At 36.7% G+C, this 18602-nt stretch overlaps 1 protein-coding gene and 1 non-coding gene across 2 annotated transcripts in view; both read right to left on the bottom strand.

Moving 5' to 3' along the window:
- Positions 1–450: 450 nt before the first annotated feature.
- Positions 451–525, bottom strand: Trnaa-ggc (transfer RNA alanine (anticodon GGC)). Its single transcript has one exon. It is a non-coding gene; the product is annotated as a tRNA-Ala (tRNA).
- A 5028-nt stretch (positions 526–5553) lies between these two features.
- Positions 5554–18602, bottom strand: part of LOC146134814 (EF-hand calcium-binding domain-containing protein 6-like) — a 42289-nt gene continuing 29240 nt past the window's right edge. Inside the window, exons 27-32 of the mRNA XM_083395068.1 lie at positions 13471–13647; positions 13034–13108; positions 11629–11812; positions 10548–10735; positions 9531–9680; positions 5554–7336 (exon numbers count right to left, since the gene is read on the bottom strand). Of these exons, the coding sequence (XP_083251194.1) occupies positions 7214–7336; positions 9531–9680; positions 10548–10735; positions 11629–11812; positions 13034–13108; positions 13471–13647 (897 nt within the window). The 3' untranslated portion in view covers positions 5554–7213. The remainder of the gene's footprint in view (positions 7337–9530; positions 9681–10547; positions 10736–11628; positions 11813–13033; positions 13109–13470; positions 13648–18602) is intronic.

Here is an 18602-nt window from a genome sequence, read left to right as displayed (position 1 = left end):
CAATGAGCAATTGTATAAGATAGGAGCTTGAGCAATGACCGGGCCCTGTTTCTCCCCTACTCCTGTTAATACACTCAAAAGCTCCCCGGTTCTGCCAGAAAATATCTTTAAAAATGATATATATCAGTCGTTAAAAATAAATCTTTAAGCTGTTGTTATATAAACATTATGTTTTAAACGTTATTGTTTCGTTTCTGTTTCAACGTTAGATATCATTTGAAAGACAGTTTACCTAATTGTTAACAACTATTATTTTATATGCAAATTCTTAACTCTGTACGTTTTCAATATAGGCTATGAAAGCGCTCCAGCGAATTTTTTCAATCTTTACATTTCTACTCACTCATATCTGAAGATAATACATAATTATAACAGTACACCGTAAAGCCATCGCAGACCCACCGAATCTGTCAATCAATGATGCAAGCAGGGCAGGCTAAAAAAACAACTAGCCTGCAGTGAGGTTCGAACTCACGACCTCCGGTCAAGCCGGGACCGTCGCTCTACCAACTGAGCTATGCAGGCTCAGAGAGGAACGAGTCGAGAAACAACCATACGCCAATGCTTGCTCAATCTGTTAGTACAAGCAACCTCATCGAAGGGGATCCACAGTACCATATCATTTATTCAATGAAACATTCACACATATGTGTGTTAATAACTAAGATCTAGCCCTTCGAAGCTGATTTTTGAATAACGATTACGGCTTACGTATGATTAGTACACTGAAAAGCCATCACAGACTCACAGAATCTGTCGATCAATGATGCAAGCAGGTTAGGCTAGATAGATCAACACATATGTGTGTGTATCTTTTATTGAATACCTTATAAGAGAGTTGAGAGTTTGCAACGAATGTGGTAAACATTAATATTACTCTGATTAAAATACCAAACACGAAATCAATGTCCGGGAAAAATGTTCAGGAAAAAACTAGACGTGAAAAGGCTCTAACTTTAACGAAATGGCATCAATAACCGTTAATTGAAAGAAGTAGATCTTTTTTGATGTAATTAATAACAGTTTTTAATGTAATTGTAATGTAATGTAATTGAAACATTTAAGGGAGGAATTGTAATTGTAATTGAACTGAATTAATGTAATTGATCCAACTCTGGTAGCTGCAAACAACCAGGGATTTCTAAATTAATGTGTATTTCTTACTGTGTCTCTATAGTTATTTTAATAATAATATTACACTCGTCTAATTATATTAGGTGGAACGCGATCGCAGAATATGCCGGAAGTCAGGTGCATTGTTTTATCTTGCTGAATTGTCAATGATGGGTAATTTCCGATTTGCGCAAAGCGCGTTAGCGTGCTGGCATTGTTTAGAATCTTGCAGCATATCCCTAGAGCAGGGGTCGGCAACCAACCCACCAGTGTAATTTATCCGGCCCGCCGCTTCTTTGACTAAATATAGGCACAAGTCGAGTTTAAATACTTTTTGACCATTTTAACTACGTAAATGCGAATTTTTTGGCGCTTCGCGCAAATGTTCTTTCTACATCCGGTTTGTTTACGTTTTAAAGCTGTCTTTCGAACTAGATCAGCGCTTCTTTAGTGTTGTGCCGAGGAAGGCGGCCAAGTGCGTCACGGATAAACGGAAAACGTATTCAGAAATATTGGACATATATTTTTTATTGTACAATGTAATAAAAAGCAAGAATTAAAGAAATGTTGGTATAATGACAACAAGTCGCGGTCGCTTCGCTCGCCAGGTCTGCCTTGACTTCAAATGCTTAACAAACACTGAACTAGACAAAAATTAAATTGGGGGGGGGAATGAGACTTAGACTCACCATTTCTGCAAACCAGGTTTGGTAAGAAAGAATTATCAAAAGTTTAGACATTGAGGACAAACAAATACTTGAGTAAATCAAACTTTAAAATAGATAATCAATTGAATTCAGATTGTGTGTTTACCTGTGAGTCAGTGGTGTATCCGGGGGGTTCAGACCCCCCCCCTTTTTGGTAGTGCAATTATCGTTTTTTTTGTCGTGTTTCCTCAAACGAGTTTTATTGCACTTTCTATAAGTAGTATGGATGGCGACGTTTGGGCTCTAATTTCAAACCAAACGAGCGCTTTTTTTTCCTGACAACCCCCTAAATGTAATTAAACACGTTTTTAAGTGCAAAAGAGATCCGAGGCCCACCTGATTCACAGTTTTTCCAACATTTTAATAACGCAATTCTTAGTTAACACTTTTTACGGCCCGCCCCAGACACCTTTTTGAGTTTGGTTTTGGCCCGCGACTAGAAAAAGGTTGCCGACCCCTGCTCTGGAGAAACATTAGGACTGTCTGTCATGCTCTACAGCAGTCTAGTATGATTCTGGCATTTAAACTCACATAAATGATGATAAATGCAGCATTACAAACGTACTTCTGCTCGATAAATGTTCGTAAGTTATTAAACTATTAAACAGAATGTGGAACTAGAAAAACATTTTTTTAAAGTTTATTGTTTAAAATTTGCCAATCTTTCAGGTTGTGTTTCACTCATTTTACTTATTAAAATGCATTTCCAACGCTTCGACACAATTTCCACAGCAAGAAAACCAACCTTGCAATAATTGTCGGTGCCCAAAGGTCCCTGGGTGATGTAGAAGCTCACGGTTTCAGTTCCGTTACCAGGGGCGGAAAGGGTTCCGCTGACTGCCCCACAGCTCGATTCTATCTTCACTTGGTCCGGACTGACAAGGTCCGATCCCTCGCCACAGTCGTAATCTGCAGAGAGATAGAGTGACGGAGCAACATAAACGTGTGTGTTGTAACCAGACTTGTACACGTATGTGTGTGTATATTTCATGGCATAGAACAGTTGTAACTGTACTGCTCTAATTCAATGAATTAAAGCAAAATGCGGCTTATTCTAATTCTAATCTAGTTTGCGAATTGCTAGTGTGCTCTAATTCCAATTCTAATCTACTTCGGATGTTACCAAAAATGTTACTTTGTCCAACGTTTTTTTTAGTCTCTCAGTTAAAACAAGGAATTTTAATTAAAACTCTTTGGTTGGAACGACTTGTATGTAATTTTTACAGTCAAAAAAAAAAATTATAAAATATAGTACACACATATTTGCCATTCACGTTCTTATTATAATAAAAATAATAACTAAAATAAATCTAGTTGTCCAAGTCTAGTTGTTTAACGCCCCTATAATTTGTAGTGTCCTTGGAACGATACTGTGATTTCGACTTTTTAAATACGGTTACATGCTTTTGCGTTAAGAGCTTCAATCAAAAATATATAACAACTGCCCTTTCAAGGATACGTTTGACATAGAACCAGATTAATAATGTAGTTTATCTCGCCCCGAAAAGCATTTTAAATACTCTCGCATACAGGACAATAAAAACATTAATTTGAAAGAAAGCTTTTGTTGACATAATGCAGTTTTTATGTGAGTTAATTCGCGAACACCAATACCTTTCCAAGTCAGTTCTTTTTTATTTTTAGCGCAAAAAATAATCGCCCTATTTATAAAGCTATCTTTGGAAAGCCAAATTCCACTTGTTTAATTGTATTTAAACATATTAGCCTGGAAAACATTTAACAAATTATTTAGTAAGCAAATTTTATCAAAAAGTCGATAGCTCGTCCATGACTTAAAAAATGGTAAAGTTTAGCAACTGAAATCTAGCCCTTGTGGAGCTGCTTTTTGAAAACGATTATCATTAGTACACCGAAATCCATTACATACTCACCGAATCTGTCGATCAATGATGCAAGTAAAATGGTACGTTAAACAACTTTATTTAGTTCATTACAGTTCCGAAAACCTAAATGTTGTAATAAACTCTCGAATTTAGACGAAAATTTAATACGAATTGAAAATGCAATAAAAGCCTTACCAACAATAGAGCAGGCGCTCCGAATACATAGAATCGTCAGCAAAAGCGAACTTAGACCTTTTCTGTACATGCTCTTTTCTCAGGAGTTCTTTAACAAATCTTTATAACAGCGCCGATAACAAACGTCTGGTTCGGAACTCTGTTGTGTAACACTCCTGACTGGTTAGGCTGCCTACCTTTCTTGCGTGAAACTAGACGGCCGCTGTTGAGAATCCGAAGAAACAATAGATCTCGTCACTTCCTTTAAACGAGCCGATCGTTAACAACAAGACCCTGTGTTAATATTATCCTGCAGTCAAGTGTTAATTCTTTTCAATCAGCTATAAAGGCCTATATATATTTATTTTTTAGCGTACTTGATTGGGCATTAAAGAAACCTTAATATGCGCCAAATTTACTAGGTTGTTAAGATATCAGCATTAAAGAATAGTGACTAATAGGGTGTGGTTCAAGTATATGGCAAAAGGCCATAGAATATTGCCAGTAGAAATGTAATTTTAAAAAGCCTAGGGGAAGTGCGGGACCCATGGAATGGATTTGTTTTTTCGGTAATATCTTTCGAAATACAGCTCAAAACACTCGCGGTTATTTTCTTTGGAAAGTCTACCGCTATGGGTACCTACGTGAAAAAAATAATTGAAATCTGACATATCCTTCTAAGTTTTTTTTTAAATATAAAAAACGTAACTTTTTGTTCCATCGGTCCCACCCCACAGGACCTATGGAACAGAGCATGACTGCATCTAAAACCACTGCGCTGAGTATTTCCTGAAGTGCATAAAAATATCTGCAATTATAATAATAGTCAAATGTGCGATTTCGTCGAGTCCCGAGTCCGACTCTGACTTTACAGCCTATATTAAAACTATTAACGTAACTAAATAAGGTGGATATTTAGCAATCCACTCATAGGGATGTCATATAATTCATAATGGTTCGAAAATATCCACAATATGCTATTCCGCTATTACAAACTGCAATTGACGGCAATATCATTTTTTCGTACTGCGCATGCGCACGTCGGACACGGGTAGTTTTACGTGGTCATACTTGAGTCTTTAGTTTACTACTATCCAAAATTTAAGAATATGATCACAAAATGATCGAGAGACCAATGGAACAGACTGTTCCAAAGGTCCTCTAATCGCCATTTTTTTCCATTGGTCCCCATGTTCCATGGGTTCCGCACTTCCCCTACATATTTTTAATTTGTGTTACATTGGTCTTCTTAAAATCTGCTGATTTTTACTTTAAAATAATTTTTAGGCTATAATGATTTAGATTCTACCTGTTGCATAAAAGCGAGATTTTTGATTTTATATTACAAATTCCAATTATTTACTTATCTTGTTTCTCGCTGATCTTTTCTCCGAGTTATTTAATGTAAAAATAGGCAGATTTATTTACAACAAACTGAACGCTATTAAAGCGTTGCCTGTTTTAAGTAATCTCTTTTTTGAAAACCGAATATCACCAAACCCAGATCACATTACAAGTATTACTTAAAAAAGTGACCAAAATTATAAATTAGGCCTACTCACTAATTTAATGTTTTGTTCTTGTTAATAATAACTTTATTGAGTGGAAATTGTGGTCCTTTTTACCACTATTTCAAAGCAAAAATATTTTAACCACTTTATTCAACAAAAACATAGACCTACTTTGCGAAGGTACATTTATTTAATCAAGCACATTTGAACTTGTAAGCGACAAACGTCAATTAGGTAATTTTGCTAGTGGTAGGTTATTAAAATGAATCGACTGTACAACAGGTAAATTAAAGGTTCCGCTAAAACCTTGCGGCGAAGCAATTTACAAATAATTACCGCACGTGGGCGCAAGAGAGCATACACGAAGTGACAAATGTCGTCTCTCTAGCGACTCACAGTGGACGATACTCTCGTTAACGAACACTACGAGGGTGAAAACTAACACATTGAAAGCGATAAAAAGAAAAATACGACGCGAGAATTAATTCGTTGCATCGTAAAGCTTGGGATTCTAATTCGAAAATAATTTAACGTTATTATTCCACTAATTCAACAACCGCATTAAGCATACAAAAAATTACAATCCATTTTCGAAAAAAGATAGAAAAACAATCCTTTTTTAAAAAAACAATACATTTAGAAAAAAAGATAAATAACAAAAAGATTCACTTTAGGCATATTTAACGTAATGAACCGATAGTTTAAGTTAAGGGCATCGGAAAAGTTAACAAAACGTTAAATTTGACAAAAGTGAACAACTTGTGCGAGGTGAATTCATCCCTCGACAGCAGTGTTTCCACGATTTACAACCACGTCAAAAAACAAATCCAAAAATGATGTATTTGAGCTAAAAATATGCTGTCACGACAGGCTAAATGAAAGTACATGAAAAACGCTAATACGACTGTACGTGGCAAAATTTGTAAACAATAAAGTTTGGAAAGCGTATAGTTTAATTAAGTAAAGTTTCCTTCATGTAAAGAGCTGCAAAGCCACCACACAACGCATTAATTGTAGAAAAACAACCCAGGTAAAAAAATCAGGCCGCCATAAAGCACTTATACTAAACATCGCGACTACAAATTAATAGCAAGTTACAACACAACACTTAAAAACACCAAAACATTAAGTATTCATAATAGAATAAATAAATGATGCGAGATAATTGTCAAGGCATCAAGCACTTTACGTTAACCTAAGCTATTCGTTCTTTAATACTAGCAGTAACTTTTTGCTCAACTACACGATCGATAAGATACTTATATAAAATACATTATAACCCTTTTTTCAATCGGTGTAGGTTTTCAATTGTAATATTACCAGGGGTTTAAGTAGAATAATGTCTAACTGAAACGCGTGGAATTTTCTGGTAAGTTTTTATATAACTCAGTAGTAGGTTGTAGTAAGACGTAATAAGAATATCAAAGCCCATACAGAAGTAGGTAGCATTTTGAACGTTTCGAATAACTCTTTATTTATTTTCAACGTCAAGATGTTATATATTTTTATTACGTCAATAGTAGAGTTTCGATTTTTCATTGCTTCAGTCTGCAAATTAGTATTTACCTACAAATAGAATCAAATGTTTGTGTACTAATACTAATGCAATACTTTGCTACATTTTCGTTGGAATCTGGGACTCAACAGAACAGAAAATCCCGTTGAGCAAGTCCCGTGACGCCAAATGCAACGATTAAAAATACAAGTTTTTTAGCAGTTTAATCGTTAGCTGCCAAATCTTTGCTCTCACCCTGGTTAATTAGTTAACAGTATTAGCTTTTTATGAATTAAATAGCGATATTTTTGTTATTCAGTAGCGCAAGCAACATTTTAACACGAATAGCAATGCACACTGGCGATGACGTCACTGCAGGAAGGCGCGGATGAAGTCGTTGTATGGGACGCGCCCCTTCATGTTGTGGTCGTAGAAGGTTAGAAGATGGAAGAATTCTTCTTCTGAAAGGTTGATGGCGAACTGACGGAGGACCTGGAACAATGGGAATAGGATAAGGAGGATGCGGGGAACGGATGTCGGTCGGGTCGAAGCTTACACGCGATTTTAAATGGTAGTTATAGTCGGGCGCGGATCTAGGATTTTGTTTTGTGGGCCATTTGGGTAACCTGTTCAAATCGCAAAGTAAAGTAAATAAGTTTGGGGGTTCGGACCCCCCCCCCTTTTTGTTAGTGGTATTATCGTTTTTGTCAGGGTTTTACTCACCGTCCTTAGCGGCGATGCTTTTAATGTAATTGGGTCACGCGTCTTAAGCCAAGGCAAAATTAAAATCAAACGCAAAACGCTGTTTCTCGTTTCTTGATTGGTCGACCGTAAACGCAGGATTTTTTCTCTATCGTTATTCGTTCGGGTTGGCTGAAGTGTGTTTGATAATTAAACACAATAAATCAAGCGGTTTTCGTTTTTTCTCGCTAAAAACGTTGAGTTCGGCGCAGCTGATGTTCCTCGCTGTTCGCTGTCTGCGCTAAAATCCGACGTTGGTGTAAGTCTGCAAGACGTGCTTGTATTTTAGCTGACTTGGCACGCAGCCCGGCGTAGATGTTGCGCTAATCGAATAACACCCGGGAAAACGATCTTCGTTTAGTATTGCAGGTGGCGAAAGACGTGCTTGTAATTTAGCGTAGTCCCGTACATGGATCTACCAAAATCAATCACACATATTTCACGGTCTTGGTTTAGTTTTTCGCCTGAAGTTAACGATTGCACACTAAGCGGGTAGCTGGCGCCTGGCAGGATTGTCGATAACGCACGTGTTCGCTTTCCGTCTAAATGTTCGCTTTTGCTGGACGTTAATTGGCTGTTTCGGATTAGTTTTTTATTTATTACGTCATTACAATCACTATTTTATGACGTCATACCCGTCACTATTTTATGACGTCATTAAGGTAGAACGGAAAAAACGGGGAATTCCCTAAGTTGAAAATTCGTAACCCCCCTTTTGGATTTCTGGATACGCCTTTGGGTAAGACATACTAGAAAAGCAATCAAGAAAAATGTGGATTTACGAAGTTGAAAAAGGCGAAATATACAGATTAGGGGGAATTCCCGCCACAACGAGACGTCTAAAACAAATAATCTTAAGATTCTAAAAAATATTGTCGTTCGATGAAGTGCAAATAGTTGCAATGCTTTCAAAAAGATGATTACGGCCAGGTAAAAGTGACATTGCGTTGTAAAAAAAACGTTTATTTAGCATAGGGCTATAGGGTATCTGTAAAATCTTTTACGGGAAAGCGTCCCGTCTTAATTTAACCACTGGTGCAATGCACAAAGGTGACAAGTTCGTGAAAAATATTACTGCGCCTGTGAGATAACTAGAATAATATTTGTAAAATCTAGAAATAATATTGTAAAAGGGCTGGGTACCGGATCATTCAGCTTCGTGGTCCTAAGGTCGCCTGGCAAAAGTTCGTTATAAAACGATGCTGTTTTTTGTTTTTTCCAAGCACCGAAACACAGCTGTAGGGAACGAGAAACACGCAAGGTTGAACTGGGCACAGAATACATGCTACTCGTTTTGTTACTAAAAAAAAAATAGGATTCCAGACCAGCGGTTCTCAACCAGTGGGCCATGGAAGCTTTTTAGGTGGGCCACCAACCAATTTAAAAAAGCTAGATTTATTAAAGAATTGAGTTTCATTTGTGTTGCTATACTTAATTTTACAGAAATATTAGCTTGGGGAGGAATTGAGAAGAAATGTAAATGAACGTAATTTATTGTTCAGAAGCAAGTACCTTACTAATGCATGGTTGAATAAATAATCTGCTTTATTATATGCTCCGCTATTTTTTGTTATAAACATTTTTTATAGTTTGTTGTTTCATCAAATTTATTGGGCCATAGAACTTTTGTGAAACGAAAATTGGCCACGAGAGAAAAAGGTTGAGAAGCACTGATCTAGACCATCGCCATTATTTTCAGCCGAATAGAACAGCCAGAGATGCAGCATTAGGTTGGCTATACAGGAACAGCTGTTAATATTCCTAGTTAAACCAAATCAAAAGTTTCTTTTGAATCCATTTGGCAAACCCTCTAAACAAGCGTTCTTAACCTTTAATCGGCGGTGTTCCTTCCATGATTCTCAATAATTTGTGTAGAACGCAGGGTTCGAAATCAGTAAAAAATCAGTACAATGGTCGAACTTAAACAAACAGAAAGATCTCGAACCTGTCTAAAGACGACCGGAGTTACGTTTCCTTGCCCGGATGCGTCGATGTTGCGGAATGTCCTTCTCATTTCTTTCCAGCAATGCAACATCCGCTCCTTGAGCCGCACCATCGCCTCTATGAAGCTATCGCTCTCCTTGCCCGTGTCAACCTGTGGAAAGATATAATGAGAACATCAAAGTTCATACAGCAATATAGGTAGCATTTTGAACGTTTTGAATCAATCTTAAGATAATGGCTGGAGGTTGTAGTTAGATGTAGAATGAATTTCAAAGCCTATACAGAAGTAGGAAATGTTTTTGTGAATGTTTCGAATAACTCTTTATTTTAAACAGGAGTTTCTACAGGAGGGTTGGCAAGCGCTGCAATTCGTGACACTCAGCAGAAATAAGCAATCTTGCTTGTTTGTTTTTCATCTTATAAACTTAAGGCAGGGGTACCGTTCACTTAACGTTTGCGGCCGTGCACGTGTATAGGAAAATACATGCTTTATATATTTAAAAGTTAAAAATTATTTGAAGTTTGAAAATGAATGTTAAAACCAATTTTAATAGATCTTGATCAAGACTTTTTTTCGACACACATTAACTGATGATGATACGAGTGCGTAGCGAAACGTCTTTTTAAATATGATGTCGATCTACTCGACCTTTTTGGCTAAGGCAGTTATTTTTAAACTTTGAATTATTTTTATTAGACTTAGGCAGTTATATTTAAGCTATATTACATATCTGTACATAAAGTACTCAACTTGATAATAAATTGCAAAGCCAAAAAGATCGAGTAGATCGACAGCATCTTGCTTCTCAGTAACATTAACTGAAGATGATACAAGTTTGTATCAAAACGTCTTAATCAAGATGATGTCGATCTACTTGACCTTTTTGGCTTTGTAATTCATTATCAAGCGACATTACAGATCCGTGCATATTGTACCCAAGTACTCAACTGTAACTTAAAGTAAACAAACACTAAATAAAACCGGTTTGAATGAAAGAAGAGCTAGTGCGCCACCCACCGGTAGTTTAGCCGCGTGAATTTTTCTCCTGCGTAAAAGTCCATCATCCTGTGGCTTCAGGGTGAGGATGAAGTGACGTAGGAACCCCCTGTACGAAAACCTCCCTGGCTTTTCACTCAAACCAAACTTCACCATCAGCTGACGAGCGTCATCTAGCGACAGGATCACACCGAACCGATCTAGGATTCCTTTGAACGAAAGATTTTAAAATGAGTATTTTTTTAGGCTGTGTTTTTCTTGAACTGTGTTTTTTGAGCGATACTCAAGTGTGCCGCCTTTTTTTAAGTGTCACGATCCAGGATTCCTTTGAACAAGAAAAGTTGAATAAGAGGTTATTTTTAGGCTAAGGTTAAACTGAACCACTTAGAGACCAGTTGTTAAACGTTTAAAAATGGATATTGGAGACAATATTCTTCAGAGACTCGATCCAGGATTCTTGAAATGAGAAGAGGTTGAGAGGTTTTTTAGGCTACGGTTTCTCTAACTGTGTCTTTTGAAGGAAAAGTGTCATGTACGCTTTTTGAAGTTATAACCGGTAATCTTTGGAGCATACTGCGATAAGTGGTTGTAATTAAACGTATAGAATTAAAGGAGGATTTTTTAGGCAACGGTTAAACTGAAGCAGTTAGAAAACTGTTTTCAAAAGATCAGAAGTGGATATTGCAACAAATACTAGAGAGAAGTAGGCCGCCGACTTTGTAATTCATATCGGTAAAATCTTTGAAGCATATTGTCTGGAGGTTTATTTTTTGAAAAAATAACAGTGGAAAATAACAACCCACCAACGAATTCGTCTGTCGGAAGTGGAAAAATTCTAAAAATGTAAAGTTGGAAAATAATTTGCTTTCTGTTGGTCAAAAATTCTGAAATGTTACCATGTATGGCAAACTAAATATGTGTAAAAAAGGAGATATCTCCTCGCCCTTACACGTTAATGACTTCAAATAACAGCGGAAAATAAAAACCCACCAACGAACTCTAGAAAAAGTGAAAAAAAACAACAAAAAACTTACAAATAAAATCTTCTGTCAAAAGTGGAAGAATTCTAAAAAAAAATAACATTTAAAAAATGAAGACCCACCAACAAATTCGTCCGGCAGAACGGTTCCGCTTCCATCAGAGTCGATCTTGCGACATTCTCGCTGAATATCCTGCCAGTGCTTGTACACTAGTGACTTCACCCGACCCTCGGCTCCATCAGCGTTCACAAGCGGCGTCATGGCGCGCGGGAAAGCCCCACGGCCCGCAACGCTGTCAGCCGTGCCCTGAAAAATAAAATTTTTGGAGGAACTTCTTTTTAGTATAAAAGCAAAAAAGGTTGACATTAAGAATATGAAAGTTCATACAAAAGTATGAATCTTTTTGAACGGTTTGAATAACTCTTTGTTTTTCAACATAGTGAGAAAGCCCTGATTTATCAGTAATCAGTAGGTCAAAAATAAATAAAGAGTTATTCGAAACGTTTAAAATGCAACCTACTTCTGTATGGGCTTCAATATTCATTCTACGTCCAACTACAACATCCAGCCATTATGTAAAAAAAATCTAAAGGCTGACCAATATTATTGTTAGAATTGACATCTAAACCTACGGGAAACAGGTGTAACTTCCGTCCAGTTTCCATTTATGCAAGTTGTGATTGTTTGACGAGATTCGCCTAATTTGTGCTCTGTTGGCCGAAAGATTTATAAAAAAAAATTATTTGAAAAAAAAATGAAAATAAAATTTGAAAAAAATTATTTGAAAAAAAATGACAAAAAAAAATTTAGCGAAAAAGTTTTAGCAAGTAAACAGCTATCTCACCATTTTTTTTCTTGTTGATTTAACGACAATCAGGAGGCAGTCTTTCGACTGAAGAAAACCATTTGTCGTACACAAACAAGTAACAAACAGTTTACAGAACATTATATAATAACCCAATATTGTACACTGGGAAGAATTAAAAAGCTAACAAAAAGTCATGCACAGCGTTAAATAAAGTGCGAGATTGCGAGAAAATTAAATAAGGTATCAGCTGTTTTTGTTTTGTTTTTTATTTTTTATTTAACGACAACAGGTGGCAGTATTACGACTGAAAGAAATTTTGTGTCGTGACCCCATATACAGCGAGTAACAAACAATTTTAACTGATTTTATTTGCATGTTTGGACTATAGATCACAGTCCTTTCAACTAATCTAACACATTTTTTGAAATTGTTTTTGCGATGCTACTGAAACTTAAATACATTTGTTTTTGAGTGTCCACTTTTGATTGCCAAAAGTTCCATTTTGATTCGCTTAATTTGTTCTCTTTTGGTTGAAAATTCTAAAATGTTACCAGCTATGGCGAACTGAACTTGTAAAATATAAAGATATCTCCTCGCCCTCACACGTTAATGACGACAACGACTTCAAATGGGAGCACCATCTAACTTATTTCATAATATTATGACACTCTGTTGAATTATATTCTGCTCTCACATCCCGATTTAAATTTAGATCTCACCATTCTAGTGGGCGGTCTGCTGAGTGGGACTTCGTTTTCAAGATTTGTATAATCGCCGCAAGCATGATTGGGGGCCTGTGGAAATAAAAGTTTTTTTTAAACATAAATCGCAACGTCTGAGACTAAAATAGCACTTGTTTAATAACTTCGACGTAGTTCGACCCTTGTACTAATTTCGTACCCTGTGTGTTTGTAGTAGCACTTTATACATCTAAAGCTAAATATTCGATAAAAATTAGGTTAATAATAAATTAAAGCTAAATCGCACTCATCGCAAAAATAACTAATCGGCCTAAAACCCTGGCAATAAAAATACAGAAAAATATGACGATATATTTAGAGATGTTATTTTTCTAAAAAATAGAACCAAATTAACAGTTTTCAAATCAAATCAGACAAGTAATTAAGGCTTAAACGTGATATGTTTTAATTATTACCTCTACGTTGTTGTTCGCAGCAGCAGCTCCATCCCCATTCGTCAACTGACCCTTGTCTTGACTACTCGCACCCGCACCCGCACTCGTACTCGGCCCACTGCCGTACTGCTTGACGAACTCACGGTACTCGAGGTTGTTGAACTCGTTCACCGCTTGTTTGGCCCAAACTCGGTCGAACTGGAACAAAGGCAACCGAGTTAAAACTTGTTTCGACGGATAAAGTTGGTTTGTTCTGAGCCAGTGGTCGGCAATTTTGTTGGAAGTGACTGTTTGACCGTCTCGCTCTTTTACGCATGCACCCATATGACATTATTTATTGATTTGGGTTAGGGTTTTGAGTTCAATCTTCCGAGTTTTGCATAATTTCCATGTATTAGTCCTAATTCAATTTAAATTACTTTGTTAGCCGGGTAAATAGCCACAGGAGGTGCCTATAGGCTATTTGACCGGATCGCTTTTTTACGCTTGCACCCGTTTGTGATTAACTGTTGATTTGGACTATTTTGGTGTCCGGGTGAATAGCCATTTTCAAACTCTTATAGTCACGGACCAAAATACAACAGAGTTAATTCTAAACTGAACAAACTATCACGGCATTTTTAAGTGCATGTTGTCAGGCAGCGAGAGAATAATTTACACTGGAAAAATCCGATTTTTGTTTGGGTTAGGGGCATGCAAATTTTAGAATGACGTCACACAGTTATGTCATAATACAATTAATTTTCAAAACACTTGTTGTTCTCGAACGAACTCCTGCACAAATAAATCCAGTGTAATTGTGCGTAGCTTGAAAAAAATGTGTTTCTTTGTTTTAAATTGGCAAAACTTGATGCACCACGCATGAGGTAAATGAAACAGGTTCGAGTTTTAATTGACACAAGGGCATTTATTAATAATTTAACAGAAATTGGACTGTAGAGTGTCTAATTCACAACAATATCTATAACTGAATAGGACCTAGAGAAGTTAGACCAAAGCCCGTCGAAAAAAGAACAAAACTTTTAGATATATGACATAAACCCTAAAGGCAAGGGCCGTTAGAGCATCGACTTTTTGGCGTATTGATTTAAGCATCCCCGTTTGGTTGTCGCTGTTTACCCTTGTTAGCGTTCGGCCTTGCTGTTGAAGTCGATCGCAAACATGTCAGGTAGACTGTGTAAGAAACACCTACTAATAGCAATCAAAGCCCTGAATTACCACTCCAAAAGGTGCTCAATTAGGTCAGGGGCGGCCATCATATGTCCTAAACGTCAAGAGTGTTGCATTGTACGGTAAAAAGTGGCACATTATACTCCTGGGATATATAAGACAAAGCATCATGTCTGCTCGAAAAATACAACATTGGAGCATAATGGAGGCTGTAGTTAAAAGTAGAAAGAATATCAAAGCCCATACAGAAATAGAAAGCATTTTGAACGTTTCCAATAAATCTTCATTCATCTTCAATGGGATATTTGAAACGTTCAAAATGCTACTTACTTCTGTATGGGCTTTGATATTCTTCTACGTCTTATAATAATACCAGATTATAAAGTACACTCGTGTGTATCTATTAATTATCTTCTTAAAATGATAAAAAGTTTTTGCAGCGCAATTTAAGTAAAAATGATAAAGAAACTGGCTCGTTGAAACAGAAGGTCGGACACCACGGAGTGGGTTTTTAATGTTGACTTACATCGAGTTGTTGGCTTGTCAGCTTTCGTATGATTGCTTTACCACTGGGACACATGCGGTTCACATTGTAGCGGGTTATGCTGTCAGTAAAACCGTAATCCATTCTTGTGTGTGTTGCAACCTACAGGGGCTTTGCTAAGACATTTAAATAGCCAACAACCACGTTACTATAAGTGATGAAATTTTGTCTGACCCGTGGAAAAACGTTAATGTTGAGCTAAGGTGATTCTAAAATTTGTTTGGTCCACGGACCGCATTTTATTTTTTATTTGAACAACCGATGGATCACTTTTGCAAAAACCTCATGAATTGTACGAATGAAAACTGTAAGCTTAAGGTGATTTTCAATATATTTAATAAACTAATTAAGCAAACCACACAACTTGAATTTTCCGGAACCTGCAGCAAACTTCCATTAAAACTAATATAGATGAATCCTCTGGAACACTCACAATTCTATCCTTATGTAAACGAATTAGGTCTTCCGTAAAATTCAGTAAAACCACGCAGTAAACAAGATTACATCGTCATAAGATGTGTTTTTTAAGGCAGGCTGATGTTTAATGTAAAGCAACTCTTTTTGTCTTTTAACGCCAATCTATATTGGTTAAGCTTACTATAACGCACGGTTTTCAAAGCTAAACACCTGTCGCATTTCAAAATAAGTCTGATATCTTCAACGTTGGTATTAGGAATTTAGAACACATTCAGTATGCTTGGCAAAAACCAGCTGATCTGTTTGCAGGACAACATTAAAAACCCAAACTATTGCCAATTTTCTCTTGAAGAAACATTTACCTCTCTAACCTTTCCTTTTTAAAATAAAAACTAGTGAAAACGTTACCAGCCTCTGAAAGCTGTAAAGCAGCTAAATATAGAAAACCTCACACTATTGTGCCAAAACATGAATCCATACAATAGTCTGTAACTACAAGAAACCACATGTACTTACAAACCGCGCCTATACATTCACTGAAAGGTGGCTGTTGCAGCTAAAATCACATTCACAGTTGCGCGACTTCGGGCTAGACGTTGCCCCGGCAACCACGAGTCCGCTTCCCGCCAAACGCCTTGTCCCGCTATTGTGACGTAAGAAAGCGCCCGAAGTCGTTTGGCGGGAGATTGATTGTCGTAACTAATAGGTACAGGTGAACATAAACCATGGCTTAACCCAGTGTTTCGCAACCTTTTTCGGTTTTCGGCACCCTACAAAAATTATTAATAGTTCGCGGCACCCTTGCTCATATTTTTGCTGACTGGTTAACTGTAACGTTACGATAAACTAGATTGAAACATTACATTAATAGTGAAACAAGGTTAAAAATGGCTTTTTAATTTTTTGAAACTTTCATAGTACACAAAAAAATTGTATCAAGAAGCTTAGAAATAGAGAAACATTGGAATCCTAAAGAATTTAAAATAGCTCTCGGCACTCTTGAGCGTTAAAAATAGCACCCTAGAGTGCGCAGCACCCCGGTTGGGAACCACTGGCTTATAAGATAACAGTAAGGTTTCGATAAACTTTATATCGGGATCTAAAACATCTTTTTTTTCAAACGATATCGTCAATTTAAGCCAATTTTTGTTTCCGAAGACATTTACGAAGCTTGCAATGTTCAAGAAGCTTACCTATAGAGCAAAACATTGGATTAAAAAAATTTTGAAAATCTCTCGGCACCCGTGAGCGTTAAAAATGGCACACCGGTTGGGAACCACTTAACTAAACAAACATATTCACAAACGACAATCAATTAGGCCACAGCACTAAAGATACACGGATGTTTATTTCCATTCTTCGAACAGCTAATCACCATCTATTCGCCGAACAGCTAATCACCAACGCTAACTATCACAAAACGGACACGGCTTTATTCCTTTCCTTTACATTCACTTAACTTGTACCAAGCGACCACAAGCGATACACTGAGGGGCAGAAGCACAATCTAGTGGTAAAATCTACGTTAATGTTTAAACAACAGCGTCTATTGATCAGCTAATCATCGCCTTGTATAGGGAGAAACAACCTTAAGTTACCTAAGCTATTGACCTGTTACTTTACAATTAAAAGGCCGGATAACTCATTTTATCTTAAAAATTACTCCTAAAAATATTTGGGTGTAATTAGCCAAAGTTTAAGAACCACTATCTGTAGTGCTTTCATATATTTTGACTTTTTGTTAATTTTATTATTACTTTCTTATGTATATGTATTTTACTAATAGAACTGACAATAGCAGTATAGGCGAAATATATATTCCTTAAAAAAACGTCTGCTCGTAGTATTACTCGGGTTTTTAAGCTTTGAATTTTATTGTTAATACACGCGTCAGCGGAACAGTGATCGACAAGCAGAAACCTGCTGCCAATGGTTTTAAATTCCATAAAGATACACCTTTAAACAATTAGGCCACAAGGTTAACCAGGATTTGAGCTTGCATTCAAGCATTCTTCTACCAGCAGCTAATCCCAAGTTAATCCAACTTATTCAAGACAAAAGTAAGTGTCGGAAGAAGCTGAAAAGCTTACATAGCACAACTCGAGTGGAATTTACCCAGGCAACTCTTGCCCTTCGAGTCAGACGTCTTGAGTCTCGCACGAGTCCTTAGCACGAGATAGAGTATCTACTCGAAAGTACTCGTGAGTACTCGAAATCCTGGCGGACTTGACTAGGACAATTTGCGAATCTGCTCGAGTTGAACCAAATGGGACGGGTTTGATTTTGTTTTAATCATGTGATGGATTAAGTTAGGCCATTCAAGCATTTTGAAGCGGGCTTAGATATTATTTTAACGTTCAATTTGAAACTCGAACCAAAATGCTTAAAAATTAGGTGATTCTTATGTTGCTTGACAGAATGATGTTGTTAACCGTGAAAGAGAACTTTAGGGCGGCAATGAAATATTTGTTAATAACGCTGTGTTGTAAACAAGTAATTTTTTAAAATAACTTAAGTCCGAGCCAAGACAACAAAATCAAGTCAAGTACAAGTCTACAGCAAGTTTCTTTGATTTACTAGTTTTATGACGTCAATTTTGACGTCATTTATAAAACTTTCATTTCGACCATGGTCTACGCAAATCAAATTGTTTTAGAGGTCCCTCGTTGAAAAAAATGTAAGAACCCTAGTGCAGTGGTTCTTAACCCTTTTCCTTGCTGCACCCTTCCGAATAACCAACCAATTCTTGAACCCCCCATCTAGAATTGCTTAAATAGCAAAACCATTGTAATTTTATAAGAATATCAAAGCCCATACAGAAGTAGGTACCTTTTTGAACGTATGGGCTTCTGTATGGGCTTTGATTTTCTTATTACGTCTTACTACAACCTCCAACCATTATGCTCCAAACCATTGTAATTTTATTTTTACACAAGTAACTGATAACACAATATCAAAACGTGAGTTAGTTTTACATTTATTTGAGCAAAGAAATAAATTACATTACTGCATTTTTTGTGTC

Source organism: Ascidiella aspersa, chromosome 8, assembly GCF_963924565.1.
Source record: "Ascidiella aspersa chromosome 8, kaAscAspe10.2, whole genome shotgun sequence".
Classification (NCBI taxonomy): Eukaryota; Metazoa; Chordata; class Ascidiacea; order Phlebobranchia; family Ascidiidae; genus Ascidiella; species Ascidiella aspersa.
The sequence above is the reverse complement of the archived record's forward strand: the minus strand, read 5'-3'. Positions and strand labels throughout refer to the sequence as shown.